The following is an 18,172-nucleotide window of genomic DNA, read 5'->3' as shown; positions in this document are numbered from 1 at the left end:
TTAGAAGCCACAGCTAGGGTTAAATTTAAGCAAAATAAACTAAGAATCTCACAGAATTGCAGGTATCACCACCAACAAGTGCAGTGTAAAGAATGTAGATAACTGTGCCCTACTCACAACACCATCTGTGGCCGCCCAGTAAACTAGTCTGGTGGCTGCGGTAATTTCAAGTTCCCTCACATAATTTTGTCTTGACTAAAGGAGGTGCCAAACCATCAGTTGCCGGAAAATCAGTGTTGTACCTGTATTGCATTGCATTTCTTCGTGTCCCATACACCCCACATCTGACACTCTACATCTAACACAAACCTTTCACAATCCAGCACCCCTTTTTGAGAAACAGTGATGGCTTGAATGCTTTTTGTTGAAACCCTTATACTGTAAGACACATGGCCACCGAGCTGTCACTTTAATGTTGCCTTGAGGTTAGTAAATGGAAAGCTTTTGCTTATGTGTTCTGGAACCAGTTAAAGCTTCCTTGCTGCTACCCTTTGATGTTTTCTATTCCTCTCAATTTCAAAAATGTCCATTGTGGGAGCAGTAGTGTCTAAGTTGGAAACCACTAATGTGACACGTCAACAGATTTCAGAATACTCACTCCATCTCCTGTTCACTGTTCACCTCTTCTTTGCCTGTTAACTACTTCCCTATCTGCTCCTTTCGCTGATGCCATCATTTGTTTTTTGTTCTTGCTTTATTTGCATCCTTCCAAAACATTTTATTCTCCTTCAAGTTTGCCAGTCAGTACTCTGTCATCCCAACTCTCATTTGCCCTCTTTTTAAGTCCCTGCACATAATTCTTGACCTCCTGCTGCTTCCACATGTACATTTCCTAACCACTCAAGCTCCTTCCCTGCATGTAAAATCCATAAATGTTAGATATTGTTTCCATATATTAAAATATGTTGAATAAGAAATATTTTGGGCCCATTCTTGTATGCTGAAAACTTTGGCTCTTTTCATGTTATTGTTTTTTTTTAGAATCTGCCTTTTATTTCCTTATTCCATCATTCTACATTTGCTCATTTTGAGATGTACTGTATTTTTTTTGAAAGTTAAAGTTTAACAGAAGATTTACAGTAGTGAAGTGGAGTTCTAAGAAAATTGATCTTATTGAACTGTGTAGAAAGAAAAATATGCAGAATTTTTTTTTTTTAGTTAAGCTGCAACTTATAAGTAATATATTGTTCCAGTTAATAAGTTGAATCAATGAATGTTACAATAACCATGTATTTATTATTTCAGGATGTGAACATTGTAGCATCCTTTGACCGCCGGGGAGAGTACATTTACACTGGTAATAGTCGCGGTAAACTACTGATTCTGACTTGTCCTGAATTAAAGATTACAGCTTCCTTTAGAATTGGACAAGGAACAACTAGTGCAGCAGCTGTTAAGAGCATTGAGTTTGCCAGGAGAACAGAGTAAGCAATAATATCTGTCACTTTCATTTGATATATCAGTTAGTGGTATGTAGTGTATACTGAAAGCTTATGCAGAATTTTTCTGTGACTGATTTTTGGAAGAGCTTCTGAATAAGCTACCTTGTATAATTAGCAAAAGACCATTGTATGAAGATTTTAATTAATTTATTACATAACTCTTGGAACTCTTGGAACCCTCTTATAGGTTTCCAGTAGCTTTAACAGTGTTCCACACAGAAGCAGGTTAAGGGTAAGGGTGAGAATGTCCCTAACAGAGCTGTGTTCTTTCCTGCACAACGATTATGATACAGCCTTGCTGAAGGTAAATTTTTGTTCATGGTATAACCATCTGCAGGTTGCACCTGAAAATATTATTTTTTTCTTTCATATTTGTTCTCTTTCCCACGTTAGCAAGGAAGCACCAGAAACAAATGAAGAAAAGGCCTCATTTGACCTCTCTCTGTACTGCTAAACCATATAACTTAGCCTTATTCACATTTACCATAAACATCCTCCTTTCACATTATCTTTCAACCTCAGACACCAACTTTTGAAGTTTCTCACTTGAATCTGCCATCAGTGCTTTGTCATCAGCAAACAAAAACCGACACTTCCCTGGCCACTTCACCCCCAACAGACTGCATACATGCCCCTCTCTCCAAAACCTTTGCATTAACCTCCCTCATTACCCCATCTGTAGATGAATTAAACAGCTATGGTGACATCACATACCCAAGCCTCCTCTCCACCCTATCACTCTTTCATGATAAAAACTCCTTACCGCTTCTAAGAGCTTTCTTCCCACACCATATATTCATAAGACCTTCCACAAATCATTTCTGTCTGCACTTGTAAATGCTCTTTCTAGATTTATAAATGCCTTATACAGATTCTTTTATTTCTCTATGTATTTCTCACATACATTTTCTAGGTTGATATGGGTAAAACTGAAAGTGGATGGAGAGAGATGGGTGATTATTGGTGCCAATGCACCTGGTCATGAGAAAAAAGATCATGAGAGGCAAGTGTTTTGGGAGCAGCTGAGTGAGTGTGTTAGCAGCTTTGATGAACGAGACTGGGTTACAGTGATGGTTGATTTGAATTCAAAGGTGAGTAATGTGGTATTTGAGAGTATAATTGGTGTACATGGGGTGGTCACTGTTGTAAATGGAAATGGTGAAGAGCTTGTGGATTTGTGTGTTGAAAAAGGACTGGTGATTGGGAATACCTGGTTTAAAAAGAGAGATATACGTAAGTATATGTACGTGAGTAGGAGAGATGGCCAGAGAGCGTTATCAGATTAAGTGTTAATTGATAGGCATGTAAAAGAGAGACTTTTGAATGTTAATGTGCTGAGGGGGCAGCTGGAGGGATGCCTGATCACTATCTTGTGAAGGCGAGGGTGAAGATTGTAGAGATTTTCAGAAAAGAAGAGAGAATGTTGGGGAGAAGAGAGTGGTGACAGTAAGTGAGCTTGGAAAGGAGACTTGTATGAGGAAGTGGAGAGAATGAGTGCCAAATGGCAAAAGGTGAGAGGAAAGGACAGAAGGGGAGTGGGGGAGGAATGGGATGCATTTAGGGAAGCAGTGATGGCTTGCACAAAAGATGCATGTGGCATGAGAAAGGTAGGAGGTGAGCAGATTATAAAGAGTAGTGAGTAATGGGATGAAGAAGTAAGATTGTTAGTGGGTTCTAACCACATGTCTACCATCATACCTAGGTAAAAATTGTGAGTTTAGTGAGTATTCTGGTTTGGTATTGCGTTGGTATAATTGAGAGATGGGCACAAAAAACATTAAACAAAAAACAGTGCTTTATAGAGTAAGGTCCATAAGATGAAATAACTCAGGGGTAGTGAGCTACTGGAGGGGTAGGATTATGGTAAGAAGAAGTAAAGGTAGTTCGAGTGATACAAGACAGGCTTGGCAGTGGTCGTGTGATGCTGGTGATGATGCCAGATGAAGAAGGAGCACATGGGAGATGTGCATGGCTGCCGAGCTTACATGGATTTCCTGTAGGAGGTGGGTGTTGGAAGTATCATTGCTCCTGGAGGTAGCAGCGCTGCTGGTTTGTGTTTCTTTAGCAGGAGTGTCGCGCACATGGCTGTAGGTCACTTGTCGTGACAGCTGCTGCTCGTGAGTAGTAGAGGCAATTTTCCATGCGACTCCTGCTGGGCATCTTGATACTGGAGTGGTACTCTTGTTTTCTAGCAAGAGTCAGCTGCATGATTGGCTTCCTTGGTGATACCCAGTTATACAAGAAGCAGGAAAGTCAGGTCATCGAAGCATAATATCACAAGCGTTGACCTCTTTCCATGCTGGTGGGCTAAGAGCAGCTCTTCCTATGGAAAGGGCAGTTTCTTTTGATCTGCCGCTGCTGAACATTGAGTATGGATGTCATGAGATAATATCACAGGATTGTCTGTAGGGTGGGCCACCAAACTCATTTCTCTGGGGATTATTAGGTCAGGTGAGGTCACCTGCTGTGATCTGCCACCAAGTCACAGAATAGTCAATCAGGTAACATTTTGTGGAGTGACAGTGGGTTGCTACTTGAGAATTGAGAAATCATGAATGATTATATATATAATCATTGCCATTATAGTTTTGATGGATGAATAATTCATGTGTGGTTGGAAATTCTATATGCATTACCTTAATCTGAATTGTGTACATATATGTGTCAGAGGTGGAGGGAACGAGGAGAAGTGGGAGACCAAATTGGAGGTGGAAAGATGGAGTGAAAAAGATTTTGAGTGATCGGGGCCTGAACATGCAGGAGGGTGAAAGGCGTGCAAGGAATAGAGTGAATTGGAATGATGTGGTATACTGGGGTCGACGTGCTGTCAATGGATTGAACCAGGGCATGTGAAGCGTCGGGGGTAAACCATGGAAAGTTTTGTGGGGCCTGGATGTGGAAAGGGAGCTGTGGTTTCGGTGCATTATTACATGACAGCTAGAGACTGAGTGTGAACGAATGGGGCCTTTGTTGTCTTTTCCTAGCGCTACCTCGCACACATGAGGGGGGAGGGGGTTGTTATTCCATGTGTAGCGGGGTGGCAATGGGAATAAATAAAGGCAGACAGTATGAATTATGTACATGTGTATATATGTATATGTCTGTGTGTGTATATATATGTTTACATTGAGATGTATAGGTATGTATATTTGCGTGTGTGGACGTGTATGTATATACATGTGTATGTGGGTGGGTTGGGCCATTCTTTCGTCTGTTTCCTTACGCTACCTCGCTAATGCGGGAGACAGCGACAAAGCAAAATAAAAAAAAAATATATAAAACAAGTATAGGAATGTGACATAGATATTAGGGTAATATTCCAGCATTAATAACATTTATCATATTTTCAAATATGATATACCAATGTGTTGGGAATGTCAAAAGGTTATGTCTCATGCACACAGAGAGAGAGAGAGAGAGAGAGATTCTTACTGTTCATTCCTTTAATGCCACACTCTGGCAGTCACTTTTTTTATCAGTAAAATGTCTTCTCATACATGATGTCCAAAAATGTAACAAGCTTTTCTACATGTGATGCATATTCCACTTGTCATTTTACATCCAGTTTAGGAAGCTCCTGCTGCTTTGCTGATGTGTGGCCCTGGAGACCACAGGCTTTGTGGTGGTTTCTAATTGTCTGTGTTGCACATGACAATCCAATTTGTTGACAGATGGCTGGGGTTGTGGTAAAGTGGGAATTGTAGATGATATATGCAATTGCTCTATTTTGAGCAGGCATTGTGTACTGAGGCCTGCACTTTCCATGCTTATGCAAAGCATCCCCAGTTTCAGCGTAGCATTGTATTCATCAGGCTATGATGTGCTTGGACACGCCACCCTGCTTAGCAATTTCATCATTGCTTTGTTCCACACCATGTAGTGCAGTGATCGCTGCAAATGTATATTCTGAAGTTTTCATCTCGTCTAAGATAAACTATGATTCCTACTGTTCCATTTCCATCATATTCAATATATTGTATCCAGACAATGAGCCTCCTGTGGTAAAAGTCTATACTGACACTACCATTCTTTTTTCACATGAATTTCAATACCAATCACCCCTGCATTGACTTACTAATTTTATAATATTTGGCATACTAAAGAAATATCATAATTCATTACATGACTCATTCCCTGCTTCATAATCATGCCAGTAATATACTTGATGTTATATCACTTTTACGATGCACAAATATTTTGTGTTCTTTGTGCATTTGATCATATATTGTTGGACATTTACATACTTTCCATCATCTACAATTTGTTATGATGTGGGTTTATATCGTTGCATCTCATAGTGTGAAAAATCCCAAAATATCACCCCAAATTTGTTGGTAGACATGCATACACTGATACAGATTATGGATATGATTATTATATTATAAAGGGTAATGCTGTGCCACTTAGAGGCTTTCATACTAACACTTGATGAATTCCTATCTATCATCCATTAGATACAACATCATATTACTTTCTCACACACACACACACACACACACACACACACACACACACACAGATACCAACCACACCACATAATCATGGCTTGTGTACCAGTAATTGTTGCAGGGCGTAACAGAGGCAGTGTTACTGAGTAGATTTTTAGTGGGTGTACATAGAGCATATGACAAAAAAGTAAAGCAGCCATAGTAACCTTTTTTCTCTGTATGTTTATTAGTTTGCTATGTACAGTTTCTCTTTGTGCAAGGTTTTGTAAAACATAACCCCCTCAGAAAGTGAGGGATGGGCAAGTTTTGAATTATTTAATATATTGAAAAAATTTATTGACAGGAATCTTTTGTTATCCAAAATGGCTGATTCCCTGAGCTTTTTGGATAACTGAGGTTTTACTGTACCTCCTTTTTATGGACTGCATATATCATTTCTTCTTGCATTTAGGGTGAGGTAGTAAGTTTAGAATCTTTACAAATGGTATAGCTATCAGTTATATTCACTTTTGTAGGAATTCTGTGTGAAGGTTTGTATGTAATGCGATTGAAGGATATACTTATGCTTGCTCATGAAGAAAGATGAATGTTTGTAAAGAATGACTAATGTATTGATAAACATAACTGAGGGATAAGAAAGGAGAAAGAGATGTCAGAAGTTATGGGAAGTACTACATAATGCATACAGTAAACAAAAAATAGTATTTAAGAAAAGACTGTGCCTTAAAATGTTGCAGGCTCCAGAGTTTATCTGTGGTGTGAATGTGGCTATGTGCTGGAGAAGACACCATCATTAAACTTACAGAATCTAAGAGAGCTTTAGATTTATTATTCTGCCTTACACAGCAGTGACATCTAATGCCTATGTTTAGCATGGTTGTATAAAGATATGCTGTTCTTTTACAGATTCTTTTTAGTAAACTCTGCAGATCGTGTGATTCGTGTGTATGATGCCCGTAAAGTTATGAAATGTGGGAAAGATGATGATCCTGAGCCTACACAGAAGTTGCAGGATCTTGTTAACAAGTAAGTTTCCTTCTTGAAAACTTTTTCTTAAATCCCCTCTAGTAATAGTTCTTTTTTTTTCAAGTTATCAGCATTATGGAGTTTCTAGTGTTTGAACTGTCATGCAGTATATTGTGATCCAGTTGGAGTAAACAGCTATGTAAAACTAGTTGTGTCATACTCAAAGTACTTTTTTTTTAAGGTTATGCTTAAGGCATACAGTTTAACTCCTTGATTCATAGGACCAATGCAGGGTGTAGTATATTATATTTGTAAACTACATGCATTGCATCAAAATGTGTTATGATTTTCCATGGAGCTTTTTAGTACAAGGGCCCATATTATAGTCCTTCATTTAGTTCTTTTTGAATTGCATTTATAGCAGTGTTTATCAAAGCATCAGTCAAAGGTTTTTGATACTATTCTGGATAATTTTTGGTTGCTTGTCTGTCTGTTATCATTGACATTATGCCCAGTTCCAAGAGGTGGATCAGGTCCTCAAGTCACTCATACACACTCATGCCTACTGTGTTATGGAGAAACTAGTTATAGAGACTCTATTGCTGTGATATAGATAGGTTGACCTTTTTCACTTAGATATACCAGGTGATCCAGGGAATTCTTATTTTTTTGGAACCCTGTTCTGGTTATGCAGCTGCACCACTAGCCTTCATCCTCCGCATCCCATCTTTTATGAGCCACTATTGGCCAGCCATTTACTAACTGCAATCCACCTCCATCCCTATTCTTGATATTTACATTCTTAGCTACCCACCACCTATATCACTTAGCATAATCTACTATATACTACTCATAAACACCAGTTATCAAACACCTGATATTCACCTCGTGTCAAGCATTATCCTTCACTGCAGTCAGTCCTCCGACCACTCTTATTATCATATGACCAGAGGTATTGAGAGCCGGCATTCCCCCTCTGCAGTAGAGGGGAGGAGCTGGTGATGAGCTTTGGGTCCCTTTCTCTCATTTTCAATTCTTTTAAGAATTAACTAAAACAATGATCCCAGATTAGAACAACATGCTCATAGACAGTGCAGAATGCAGGTAGTGCATTATATAATGATGAAGAGTCGGGGACAAGGGTTTTCATTTTGATTTCAAAATAGGATTATTAAGTGAAGTTGAGAAAAGAGGCGCTCAGGTTCATCGATGGACTCCAAGCCCCAGCGTAGCAAAACCCAACCCCTCCCTCTTATTGCACATGCAAGTGACATCTTCCATCTAGTGTTGCTGTTGACATTCACCATCACCTACCAGGAGTAATCATCACCACCCAATCACTGTCTGCCACCATCACCACTATCTCTGCCATGGACACTATTTCTAATTCCATATATGCTGATGCCATCACTGCCATTGCTACTGCAGGTAAACTGATCTTACAGAAACCTTGATTTCCATTGAGTGGACTACTGTGGACAGGGTGTATTTTGAATTGATCTAGCAAGTTGTACTTAATTTTTCTTTTCTAAGTGATTTGCATGGCACGAACATAAACAAGCCCTAATCATGGCCTTCTTGGATAAAAGAAAAAATAAGTACAAGAAGAAGATTGAAGAGGTTAATATTTGGGATTTTTAGCTGTTTGCAGAAAGTGGCAATGTTGTAAGAAACTGAAAAGAAAGGATATAATTACACAGATTTGATGCTTGAGGAAAGAAGGAAGTATCATAACAGTCAGCCTTTGTGTGGCTGATTTTCACTTAGAAACCATGCTGTGGGTCTAAACATTAGTGGCAGGGACATGTAGAGACAGCTTATGAGAATAGTGGCTGAAATGATATGTGTAGAATTGGGAGAGGGCAAGAACATCATAGTGAATAAAAAGGGATGGTTCATGAGGAGAGATAGCTGGATAATGAATGAAGCAGAAGGTGTTTAATTCCATTTTGGCTGAGTGAGGAAAAGCTTCCATGAGATATGAAAGCAATACTCCATACTGTAGATGAACAGAATCCCTTTAGAAATGGAATATCTGCTCACAAGAGAAATGAGTAGGGTACCTATGCAATTCCCTCAACTTTTGGAAATAGAATAATTAAATGTTCATTATGTGATGTTTCCATGACAGACTGGAGGATATAGCTATGACAAACGTGTATATTATTGCATAGTTGAAATGTAGCATTTTGAAATCAAACTGTGGGAAAAAAGTGAGAATTAGAAAGACATATATGGAAAGATTAGGGTTTTGCAGTGCATAGCTTCCCCATTTTCACATACTTCCAAGATTTTTATGCCAAACTATCTGCAATTCTGGATTGCTACATTACTAATTGGAGAGGGAATTTCCTGTAATATCTGTAGAAGTTGATTGATTGTTAGTTAAATAGTTATATATTAGAGTGATCATTAGTTTGAATTTTACTGGTGTTATTGCTACCCCTACAGGCATTATCACTTGTCTCATAGGCTATTAATTATTTTTTCTGCATGGAGGGATATTGTTGGATGTTTGTATTGTGAAAGATTTGTGTTCATAGGCTGCATTAGATTTACAATTTTTATCAAATTATTTTTTTCACAAGATAGAGATATTCTTCATGCTGAAAGCTTATTTTGACCTTGGCTTTTCAGAACAATGTGGAAAAAATGTTGTTTCTCCGGTGATGGGGAATACATCTGTGCTGGTTCAGCACGACAGCACTCTTTGTATATTTGGGAACGAAGCGTTGGTAACTTAGTCAAGATTCTCCATGGCACAAAGGGAGAAATGCTACTGGATGTTGTTGTAAGTAAATAGCAGTACCTACCCTTAGCTTTATAGTTAATGTATTGATTTTCTGTTTATTCTTATATGCTGTGAACTGAATAGAAGTATTTTTCATTTCAAGGATTTTTAGGAGGAAATATGTGTCTTTAAAGAGAGAATTGTATAGACATACTTATGTTTGATTAGTCATTATACAACAGTTGGACAGCCTTTGAAAGTATATGCCCAGTAACAATTTGAGAGTTGTTGCTCCACTATCAAACCACCTCTTGTTGTAGACATTACTGGTTAGAAGTCTCACATTCAGACATGAATGATATACAACTGCACTCTCTGTCATAGCATTTCTTCCTCCTTAGTTCAGATTATTAATAGAACTGATTATGTTAAGCATGTAGCCATTCATAAAGAATGACATAAAATTTGAATTAATGTTTTGTCATGAACAAGAAGTGTTATGTTTAGTTTGTTGAACTTTGGCAGTGGTTAGTAAATTTGTGAGTGTAAGATATGTGGTGTGAGGTGGTTTGATCAAGTAAGTAATGAAAGGGTAAGAGAGATATGTGTGTTGATAAAAAGAGTGTGGTTGAGAGAGCACCACTCAACTCTCTCAAGTAAGTAATGAAAGGGTAAGAGAGATGTGTGTAGATAAAAAGAGTATGGTTGAGAGAGCACCACACATCTCTCTTATCCTTTCATTACTTACTTGATCAAACCACCTCACACCACATATTGTCTTCAAACATTTCATTTCCAATGCAACCACCTTCCTCCATACAGCCCTGTCTATAGCTCATGCCTTGCAACCATATGATACTGTTGGAACTACTATTCCATCAAACATACCCATTTTTGCTCTCGGAGATAACATTCTCTCTTTTCTTACATTCTCCTTTGCTCACAGAACATTCAACCCCTCCCCCACCACTTTCTCTTTCATGGTTCCATTTGCTGCTAAGTCCACACCTAGATATGTAAAACACTTCACTTTCTTCAAACTTTCTCCATTCAAGCTCACATCCCAACTAACTTGTCCCTCAAAATGCTGAACCTAATAACCTTGCTCTTATCCACATTTACTCTCAACTCTCTCCTTTCACGCACTTTTCCAAACTCAGTCACCACCTTCAGCAATTTCTCACTCAAATCAACCACCAGTGCTGTATTATTGGTGAACAACAATTGACCCACTTCCCAGGCTCTCTCATCCACAATAGATTGCATACTTGCCCCACTCTCCAAAACTCTTGCATTTACAACCACCCCATCCATAAACGAATTAAACAACCATGGGGACATCACATGCTCCTGCTGCAGACCAACCTTCACTGGGAACCAGTCACTCTTCTTCCTACTCATACACATGCCTTACACCCTGATAAAAACTTCTCTGCTTCTAGCAGCTTAGCTCCCATACCATATACTCTTAAGACCTTCCACAAACCATCTCTGTCAACTCTATCATATGCCTTCTCCAGATCCATAGATGCCACATATAAATCCATCTGTTTTTCTAAGTATTTCTCTCACACATTCTTCAAAGCAAACACCTGATCCACACATCCTCTACCACTTCTGCAACCACACTGCTCCTCCCCAGTCTGCCTTCATCCTCTCAATCAATACTCTCCCATAAAATTTTTCAGGAATACTCAACAAACTTATACCTTTGTAGTTTGCACACTCACCTTTATCCCCTTTGCCTTTGTACTGTGGCACTATACATGCATTCTGTCAATCTTTATGCACTTCGCCATGCTCCATACATACATACATTGAATATCCTTACCAACCAGTCAACAACACACTCACCCCCTTTCTTAATAAATTCAGCTGCAGTACCATCCAAACCCACCACCTTGCTGGATTTCATCTTCCACAAGGCTTTCCTGTGGGGCAGGTTAGCTCCAGGAATAGATGAATGCAAGCAAGTGTGAATATGTACATGTGTATGTTTGTATATGTCTGTGTATGTGTATGTTTTTTTTACTTTGTTGCTGTCTCCCACATTAGCAAGGTAGCGCAAGGAAACAGACAAAAGAATGGCCCAACCCACAAACATACACATGTATATACATACACGTCCACACATGCACATATTCATACCTATGCATTTCAATGTATACATACATATGCATGCACAGACATATACATTCCTATGAGTCCATGGGGAAAATGCAACACGATAAGTTCCCAAGTGCACTTTCGTGTAATAATCACATCATCAGGGCAGACACAAGAGAGAAATATAAGTCACTTGATATACATCGAAGAGATGAAGCTAGGACGCCATTTGGTAAACATGTGGACAATCACATGTTTACCAAATGGCGTCCTAGCTTCGTGTCTTCGATGTATATCAAGTGACTTATATTTCTCTCTTGTGTCTCCCCTGATGATGTGATTATTACACGAAAGTGCACTTGAGAACTTATCATGTTTCATTTTCCCCGTGGACTCATAGGAATATCTTGATCATGCGCAAAGATTGTGATCCTTTCCAGACATATACATATATACACATGTACATAATTCATACTTGCTGCCTTTATTCATTCCCACAGCCACCCTGCCACACATGAAATGACAACCCCCTCCCCCCGCATGCGTGCAAGGTAGCGCTAGGAAAAGACAACAAAGGCCACATTCATTCACACTCAGTCTCTAGCTGTCATGTATAATGCAGCAAAACCACAGCTCCCTTTCCACATCCAGGCCCCCACAAAACTTTCCATGGTTTACCCCAGACACCTCACATGCGCTGGTTCAATCCATTGACAGCACGTCGATCCCAGTATACCACATCGTTCCAATTCACTCTATTCCTTGCACGCCTTTCACCCTCCAGCATGTTCAGGCCCTGATCGCTCAAAATCTTTTTCACTTCATCCTTCCACCTCCAATTTGGTCTCCCACTTCTCCTCGTTCCCTCCACCTCTGTCACATATATCCTCTTTGACAATCTTTCCTCACTCATTCTCTCCATGTGACCAAACTATTTTAAAACACCCTCTTTTCCTCTCTCAGCCACACTTTTTATTACCACACATCTCTCTTACCCTTTCATTACTTACTCGATCAAACTACCTCACACCACATATTGTCCTCAAACATCTCATTTCCAGCACATCCACCCACCTCCGCATAACTCTATATATAGCCCACACCTTGCAACCATATAACGTTGTTGGAACCACTATTCCTTCAAACATACTCATTTTTGCTTTCCGAGATAATGTTCTCGCCTTCCACACATTTTTCAACACTCCCAGAACTTTTGCCCCCTCCCCCACCCTGTGACTCACTTCTGCTTCCATGGTTCCATTTGCTGCCAAACCCACTCCCAGATATTTAAAATACTTCACTTCCTCCAGTTTTTCTCCATTCAAACTTACCTTCCATTTGACTTGTCCCTCAACCCTACTGTACCTAATAACCTTGCTCTTATTCACATTTACTCTCATCTTTCTTCTTTCATACACTTTACCAAACTCAGTCACCAGCTTCTGCAGTTTCTCACCTGAATCAGCCACCAGTGCTGTATCATCAGCGAACAACAACGGACTCATTTCCTAAGCCCTCTCATCCACAACCGACTGCATACTTGCCCCTCTCTCCAAAACTCTTGCATTCACCTCCCTAACAACCCCATCCATAAACAAATTAAACAACCATGGAGACAGCACGCACCCCTACCACAAACCGACATTCACTGAGGACGAATCACTTTCCTTACTCGATCAAACCACCTCACACCACGTACTGTCCTCAAACATTTCATTTCCAACACATCCACCCTCCTCCACACAACCCTATCCATGGCCTAAGTCTCGCAACCATATAACATTGTTGGAACCACTATTCCTTCGAACATACCCATTTTTGCTCTCCAAGATAACGATCTCGACTTCCACACATTCTTCAGTGCTCCCAGAACCTTCGTCCCCTCCCCCACCGCTTCCATGGTTTCATCCACTGCTTAATCCACTCCCAGATATCTAAAACACTTCACTTCCTCCAGTTTTTCTCCATTCAGTTTTACCTCCCAATTAACTTGTCCCTCTACCCTAGTGAACCTAATATTATTACCTTGCTCTTATTCAAGTTTACTCTCAGCTTTCTTTTTTCACACACTTTACCAAACTCAGTCACCAGCTTCTGCAGTTTCTCACCTGCATATATCTATTTCAGTTAAATGAAGTTAAACAAACCTAGTCTTTGTCAGCAAGCAAGGTTGGAGATGGGGATCCTGGTTTTGCAAATTGAACCACACAAAGTATGCATATGGTCACATGTGTTAATGAACAGCCTGCAGCCATTCACTAACTTAAGATATGTTAAGGCATATGGTATAACAAGAAGATATGATAAGGAATATGGTAGATGGAATCTCATAAGAATAAGTGATGAATATAACAATGAAAGCTAAAAATTTAAAGAGAAATGATATACTTAGTGCTTGTAAGACAGAATTTAGGGGTGGTGAAACACTTGAATGGAGAGTGAGGAATTTGAGATCATGTTAATTAGATGGACCATGGTGACATGCTTGAGGACTGACAGAATGCTTGTATAGTGTCATTGCAGAAAGGCAAGGGAAGCAAAATGAATGTTTTAATTGCAAAGTTGTCATCTTGTTGAGTGTACCTGGTATGTTGTGTAGGAGAGACATGATTGAGAGTATTGGCATGCACAAAGCATCAGTCTGGAAAGGAACAATGTGGTTTCAGGAGTTGTAAAGGATGTGTGGATCAGGTGTTTGCTTTGAAAAATTTGTTTGAGAAATACAGAAGCAGAAGGATATGTATGCGACAGTTATGGGCCTGGAGAAAGCATATGATAGGCATTGTGCAAGATGTTGTGGGAGAAAGCTGTTAAAGGCAGTTTGGAGATTTTATCAAGAGTAAGGTGTTTGTTCAAATAGTTAGAGAGAAGGATGGGTGGTTCTAGGTGAAGGTGGGTCTGCAGAAGGGGTGCTAGGTGTCACAATGGCTGTTTGATCTGTTTATGAATGGCATGTTGAGGAAAGTGAATGCAAAGGTTTTGTAGAGAGATGTAGGTCTGCAGTCTGTCAGAGGTTTGGGGGAACTTTGGAGATAAGCCTGTTACTTTTTCCTGATGATGTAGTGCTGTTGGCAGATTCAAGTAAGAAACTACAGGGGTTGACATGTAGATTTATAGGAGTGTGTAAAAGGTAAAAGTTGAGAGTAAATGTGAATAAAAGTGATGTTATTAAGTTTTATAGTGCAAAGAGGCAGGTTAGTTGGGGTGTGACTTTGATTGGAGAAATTTTAGAGAAAGTAAAGGTTTTATATACTTGGGAGTAGACATGTAATTCATTGGAACCATGGGAGCTGAAGTAGGTATTGGTGGGTTATGGGGCAAAGGTTCTTGGCACATTAAAGAATATGTAGAAAGAGAAGTAACTGTCTGGGAGCACAAAAATGGACATATATGAAAGTATAGTCGCTCCATTTTTTTTGTTTTTTTGCAAGGCGTTGGCTGTAGGTGAGAATGTATAGAGGAGGGGGACTTTGTTTGAAAAGAAGTATGTGAAGACTATTTGGTGTGAGGAAGGTTTGCTGATTATAAAATTATAGGGTAACAGAAAGATGTGGTTATAAGATGAGTATAATTGAGAGAGCAGAAGAGGGTGCGCTGAAATGTTTTGGACATGGGGAGAGAATGAGTTAGGAGAGGTTAACAAAGAGAGTGTATGTATCAGAAGTTTATGAGACAAGAAGGAGGAGACACAGTTGGAGGTAGAAGGATGGAGTGCAAAAGGTTTTAAGTGCTAAGGACATAAATATGCATGGGGGTGTAAGGCATGCATGATTAGAGTCAATTGGAGCAGTGTGGCATACAGTGGGCAACATGCTGTCTTGAAACACTCAGTGGAAACCTCAGAAAAGTTTGTGGGGCCTAGTTTTGGATAGGGAGCTGTGGTTTTGGTACATTACATGACAGCTAGAGAGTGCCAAGATCTCAGATATTCTGCACAGTGACTGTTGTTGATGGCTTTTTTCCAGGAGAACCCTTTCTTCCCATGGATTATGTTAAAGCAACAGTGTTCATAATGTAGTTTAGATTAGCATTTCTACATATTCTCTTGCATAGGCCAAGTAGATGATTTCTGCTTTGTTCATACACTATTTTCCATATCCCTAAGCATGTTGCATCCTAAGCTGTCAGCCTTAGGAAATGAAATGTGAGTATTTTGAAAAATTCATTTTGAACCTAGCCAGAGCAAACTGAAGATACACACAGCATCCAACAACCTGAGATATTTTGCAGGAATATTTACACTCCAACTGGGCATTGATCATAAGAACCAAAGTAGACTGGTAACATATGGTAGCCATCATGGTGGATATGGTGGGGGTTCGTTTACAACATATGTCAGTTGCTGCTAGACCACCTTGCCTCTATTCATTATATCATGTTAACAGAATGAAAAGCTGACACAAAGGTGTCTAGAGTTAGTGGTTAGATAGTTGTTAGTGTCAATTTTACCAGGGCTTTGAGTTTTTGTTTGCTTGTCGTTGATTCTTATTTTGAGAATTAAGTCTGGCTTCTTTCAGGCCTATATACCCGTGATGCAAAAAAAGTTTTTTCCCAACAAAATTGATACACCCATTCCTTGCTGTAGGGGGTTTATATCCTGTGAAAACCTTGCACAAAGAGAAACCACATATAGTGAACCAATAAACATACAGAGAAAAATGGGAGGTGCTCTGCAGCTTTGTGGTCTGCAGTGGCAGATTCTCTTGTTACCCTCTCATTTTGTAGCATCTGACATCAAATAAACTTATATAGCCATCCTGTACATTGTCTTGTTTACATAAATGCACATAGGAATTCAGAGCTTTAGACGTGAGCTGAAGTTTACTAACCCTGCTTTTCTTCTGTATTATTCTGTATGTATAATTTATTATGGACTCCCATGGTGTAGCTGTTAGCATTCCTTACCATGACACATTCTCAGGCCACCCATGGTCTAGTGCATGGATTCAAATCCTGGTTGTGGCATTCAGTCCAAAGTCAACCCAGCTGTTCATGCACCCCTAGCGATTGGTCGATAAAATGGGTACCTGGCTGAGGCTAGGATATAGGGGAGAAAGAATGTCTCCCACGTATTCCCTGCATGCCATAGAAGGCGACTAAAAGGGGAGGGAGCAGGGGGTTGGAAATCCTCCCCTCCCGTTTTTGATTTTCCAAAAGAAATAACAGAGAAGGGGGCCAAGTGAGGATATTCCCTCTAAGGCTCCGTTGTCTGCTCTTAATGCTACCTTGCTAACTTGGGAAATGGTGAATATATATGAAAAAGAAAAAGAGTAGCATTAATGGGATGGCCTTGATTAGGATCTCAACTGCCTGTGCTGTGTCAGCTAACAAAAAAAAAATATCTTGTGAGCATGAGTGGATTTCTAACATTTGTAGTTACCTTGGCAGACAGTGGAGTAGAGTGGACCACAGCACTTCAGATTATTTCTAGATTTCTCTTTATTTTGCAGATTGTAGATTCACCAAGGTAGTGGGCACACCCAAGCGCAATTTTTTCTTTCACCATCATTAGCACATCATAAGATATGTAGTTTTGTTTCTAAGGTCATAGGAGTTATTTTCTGTTAACTGCTGGTTCTGCGGTAGGAGATGTTGCTCGATATTTGGATGTAAAGCAGCAGTTTACAGGAAATTCACACAAGCAGGTATTTCCAATTTGTGTATCAAGCATAGATCTGCAACAATGGTGGAACTGCAAGACTGACCAATTGTTGGGAACTTGTGCTTCACCTAGGACCCACACTTACTCCATCCACCAACTTATGCTGGAAAACTTTTGCTCTTTCTACTGCACACACCCATGTAGTAGCAGATTTTGAGTGCATAGAATGAGGGACTGATAGAATTAGGCTCCTTGCACAATAACAAAATCGCATATAGTGATGCTGTATAAAGCAAGGCCTGGATGTACATATTTTTAATGAGCTCCATATTATAACAATTTGAAATAGTAATAGTAAAAAGCAGTTTTAGTCAATCATTTTCAGCAGTACATATCAACTGGGTATGTGAATTTATGTAATTTTCATTTTGACACTTAGATTTTTATTATGATACAAATAATTTGTATGTTGCATTTATGGATCTGGAAAATGTATGTAATAGGGTTGATATAGTTGTCTTTTGGAAGATCTTAAGAATATACAGAATGGGAGGGAAGCTTCTAGAAGCAGTGAGAAGTTTTTATCAAGAGTTTAAAGTTTTGAAGCAGGTGTACAAGTTGGAAGAAAGGAGAGTGAATGCTTCCAAATGAAGATTGGTCTGCAGCAGGGGTGTGTGATGTCACCATGGATGTTTGATTTGTTTATGGTTGGGTTGGTAAGGGAAGTAAATGTAAGAGTTTTGGAGAAAGGGACGAGCATGCAGTCTGTAAGGGATTAGATAGTCTGGAAATTGAGTCACTTTTTTGCTGATGATACAGTGCTGGTGGTGGATTCAAATGAGAAACTGCAAAAGTTGGTGACTAAGTTTGGAAGAGT

The 18,172-nt window shown here is 39.5% G+C and overlaps 1 protein-coding gene across 1 annotated transcript in view; it reads left to right on the top strand.

The window, feature by feature from the left end:
- The window catches only part of Rbbp5 (retinoblastoma binding protein 5), a 55,672-nt gene that overhangs the window by 16,204 nt on the left and 21,296 nt on the right, over positions 1–18,172 (top strand). Inside the window, exons 5-7 of the mRNA XM_071663192.1 lie at positions 1,246–1,424; positions 6,797–6,916; positions 9,494–9,647. Of these exons, the coding sequence (XP_071519293.1) occupies positions 1,246–1,424; positions 6,797–6,916; positions 9,494–9,647 (453 nt within the window). The remainder of the gene's footprint in view (positions 1–1,245; positions 1,425–6,796; positions 6,917–9,493; positions 9,648–18,172) is intronic.

Source organism: Panulirus ornatus, chromosome 1 (genome assembly GCF_036320965.1).
Source record: "Panulirus ornatus isolate Po-2019 chromosome 1, ASM3632096v1, whole genome shotgun sequence".
In the NCBI taxonomy this organism is placed as follows: domain Eukaryota; kingdom Metazoa; phylum Arthropoda; class Malacostraca; order Decapoda; family Palinuridae; genus Panulirus; species Panulirus ornatus.
Note: the sequence above shows the minus strand (reverse complement) of the source record. Positions and strands in the feature narration are given on the sequence as shown.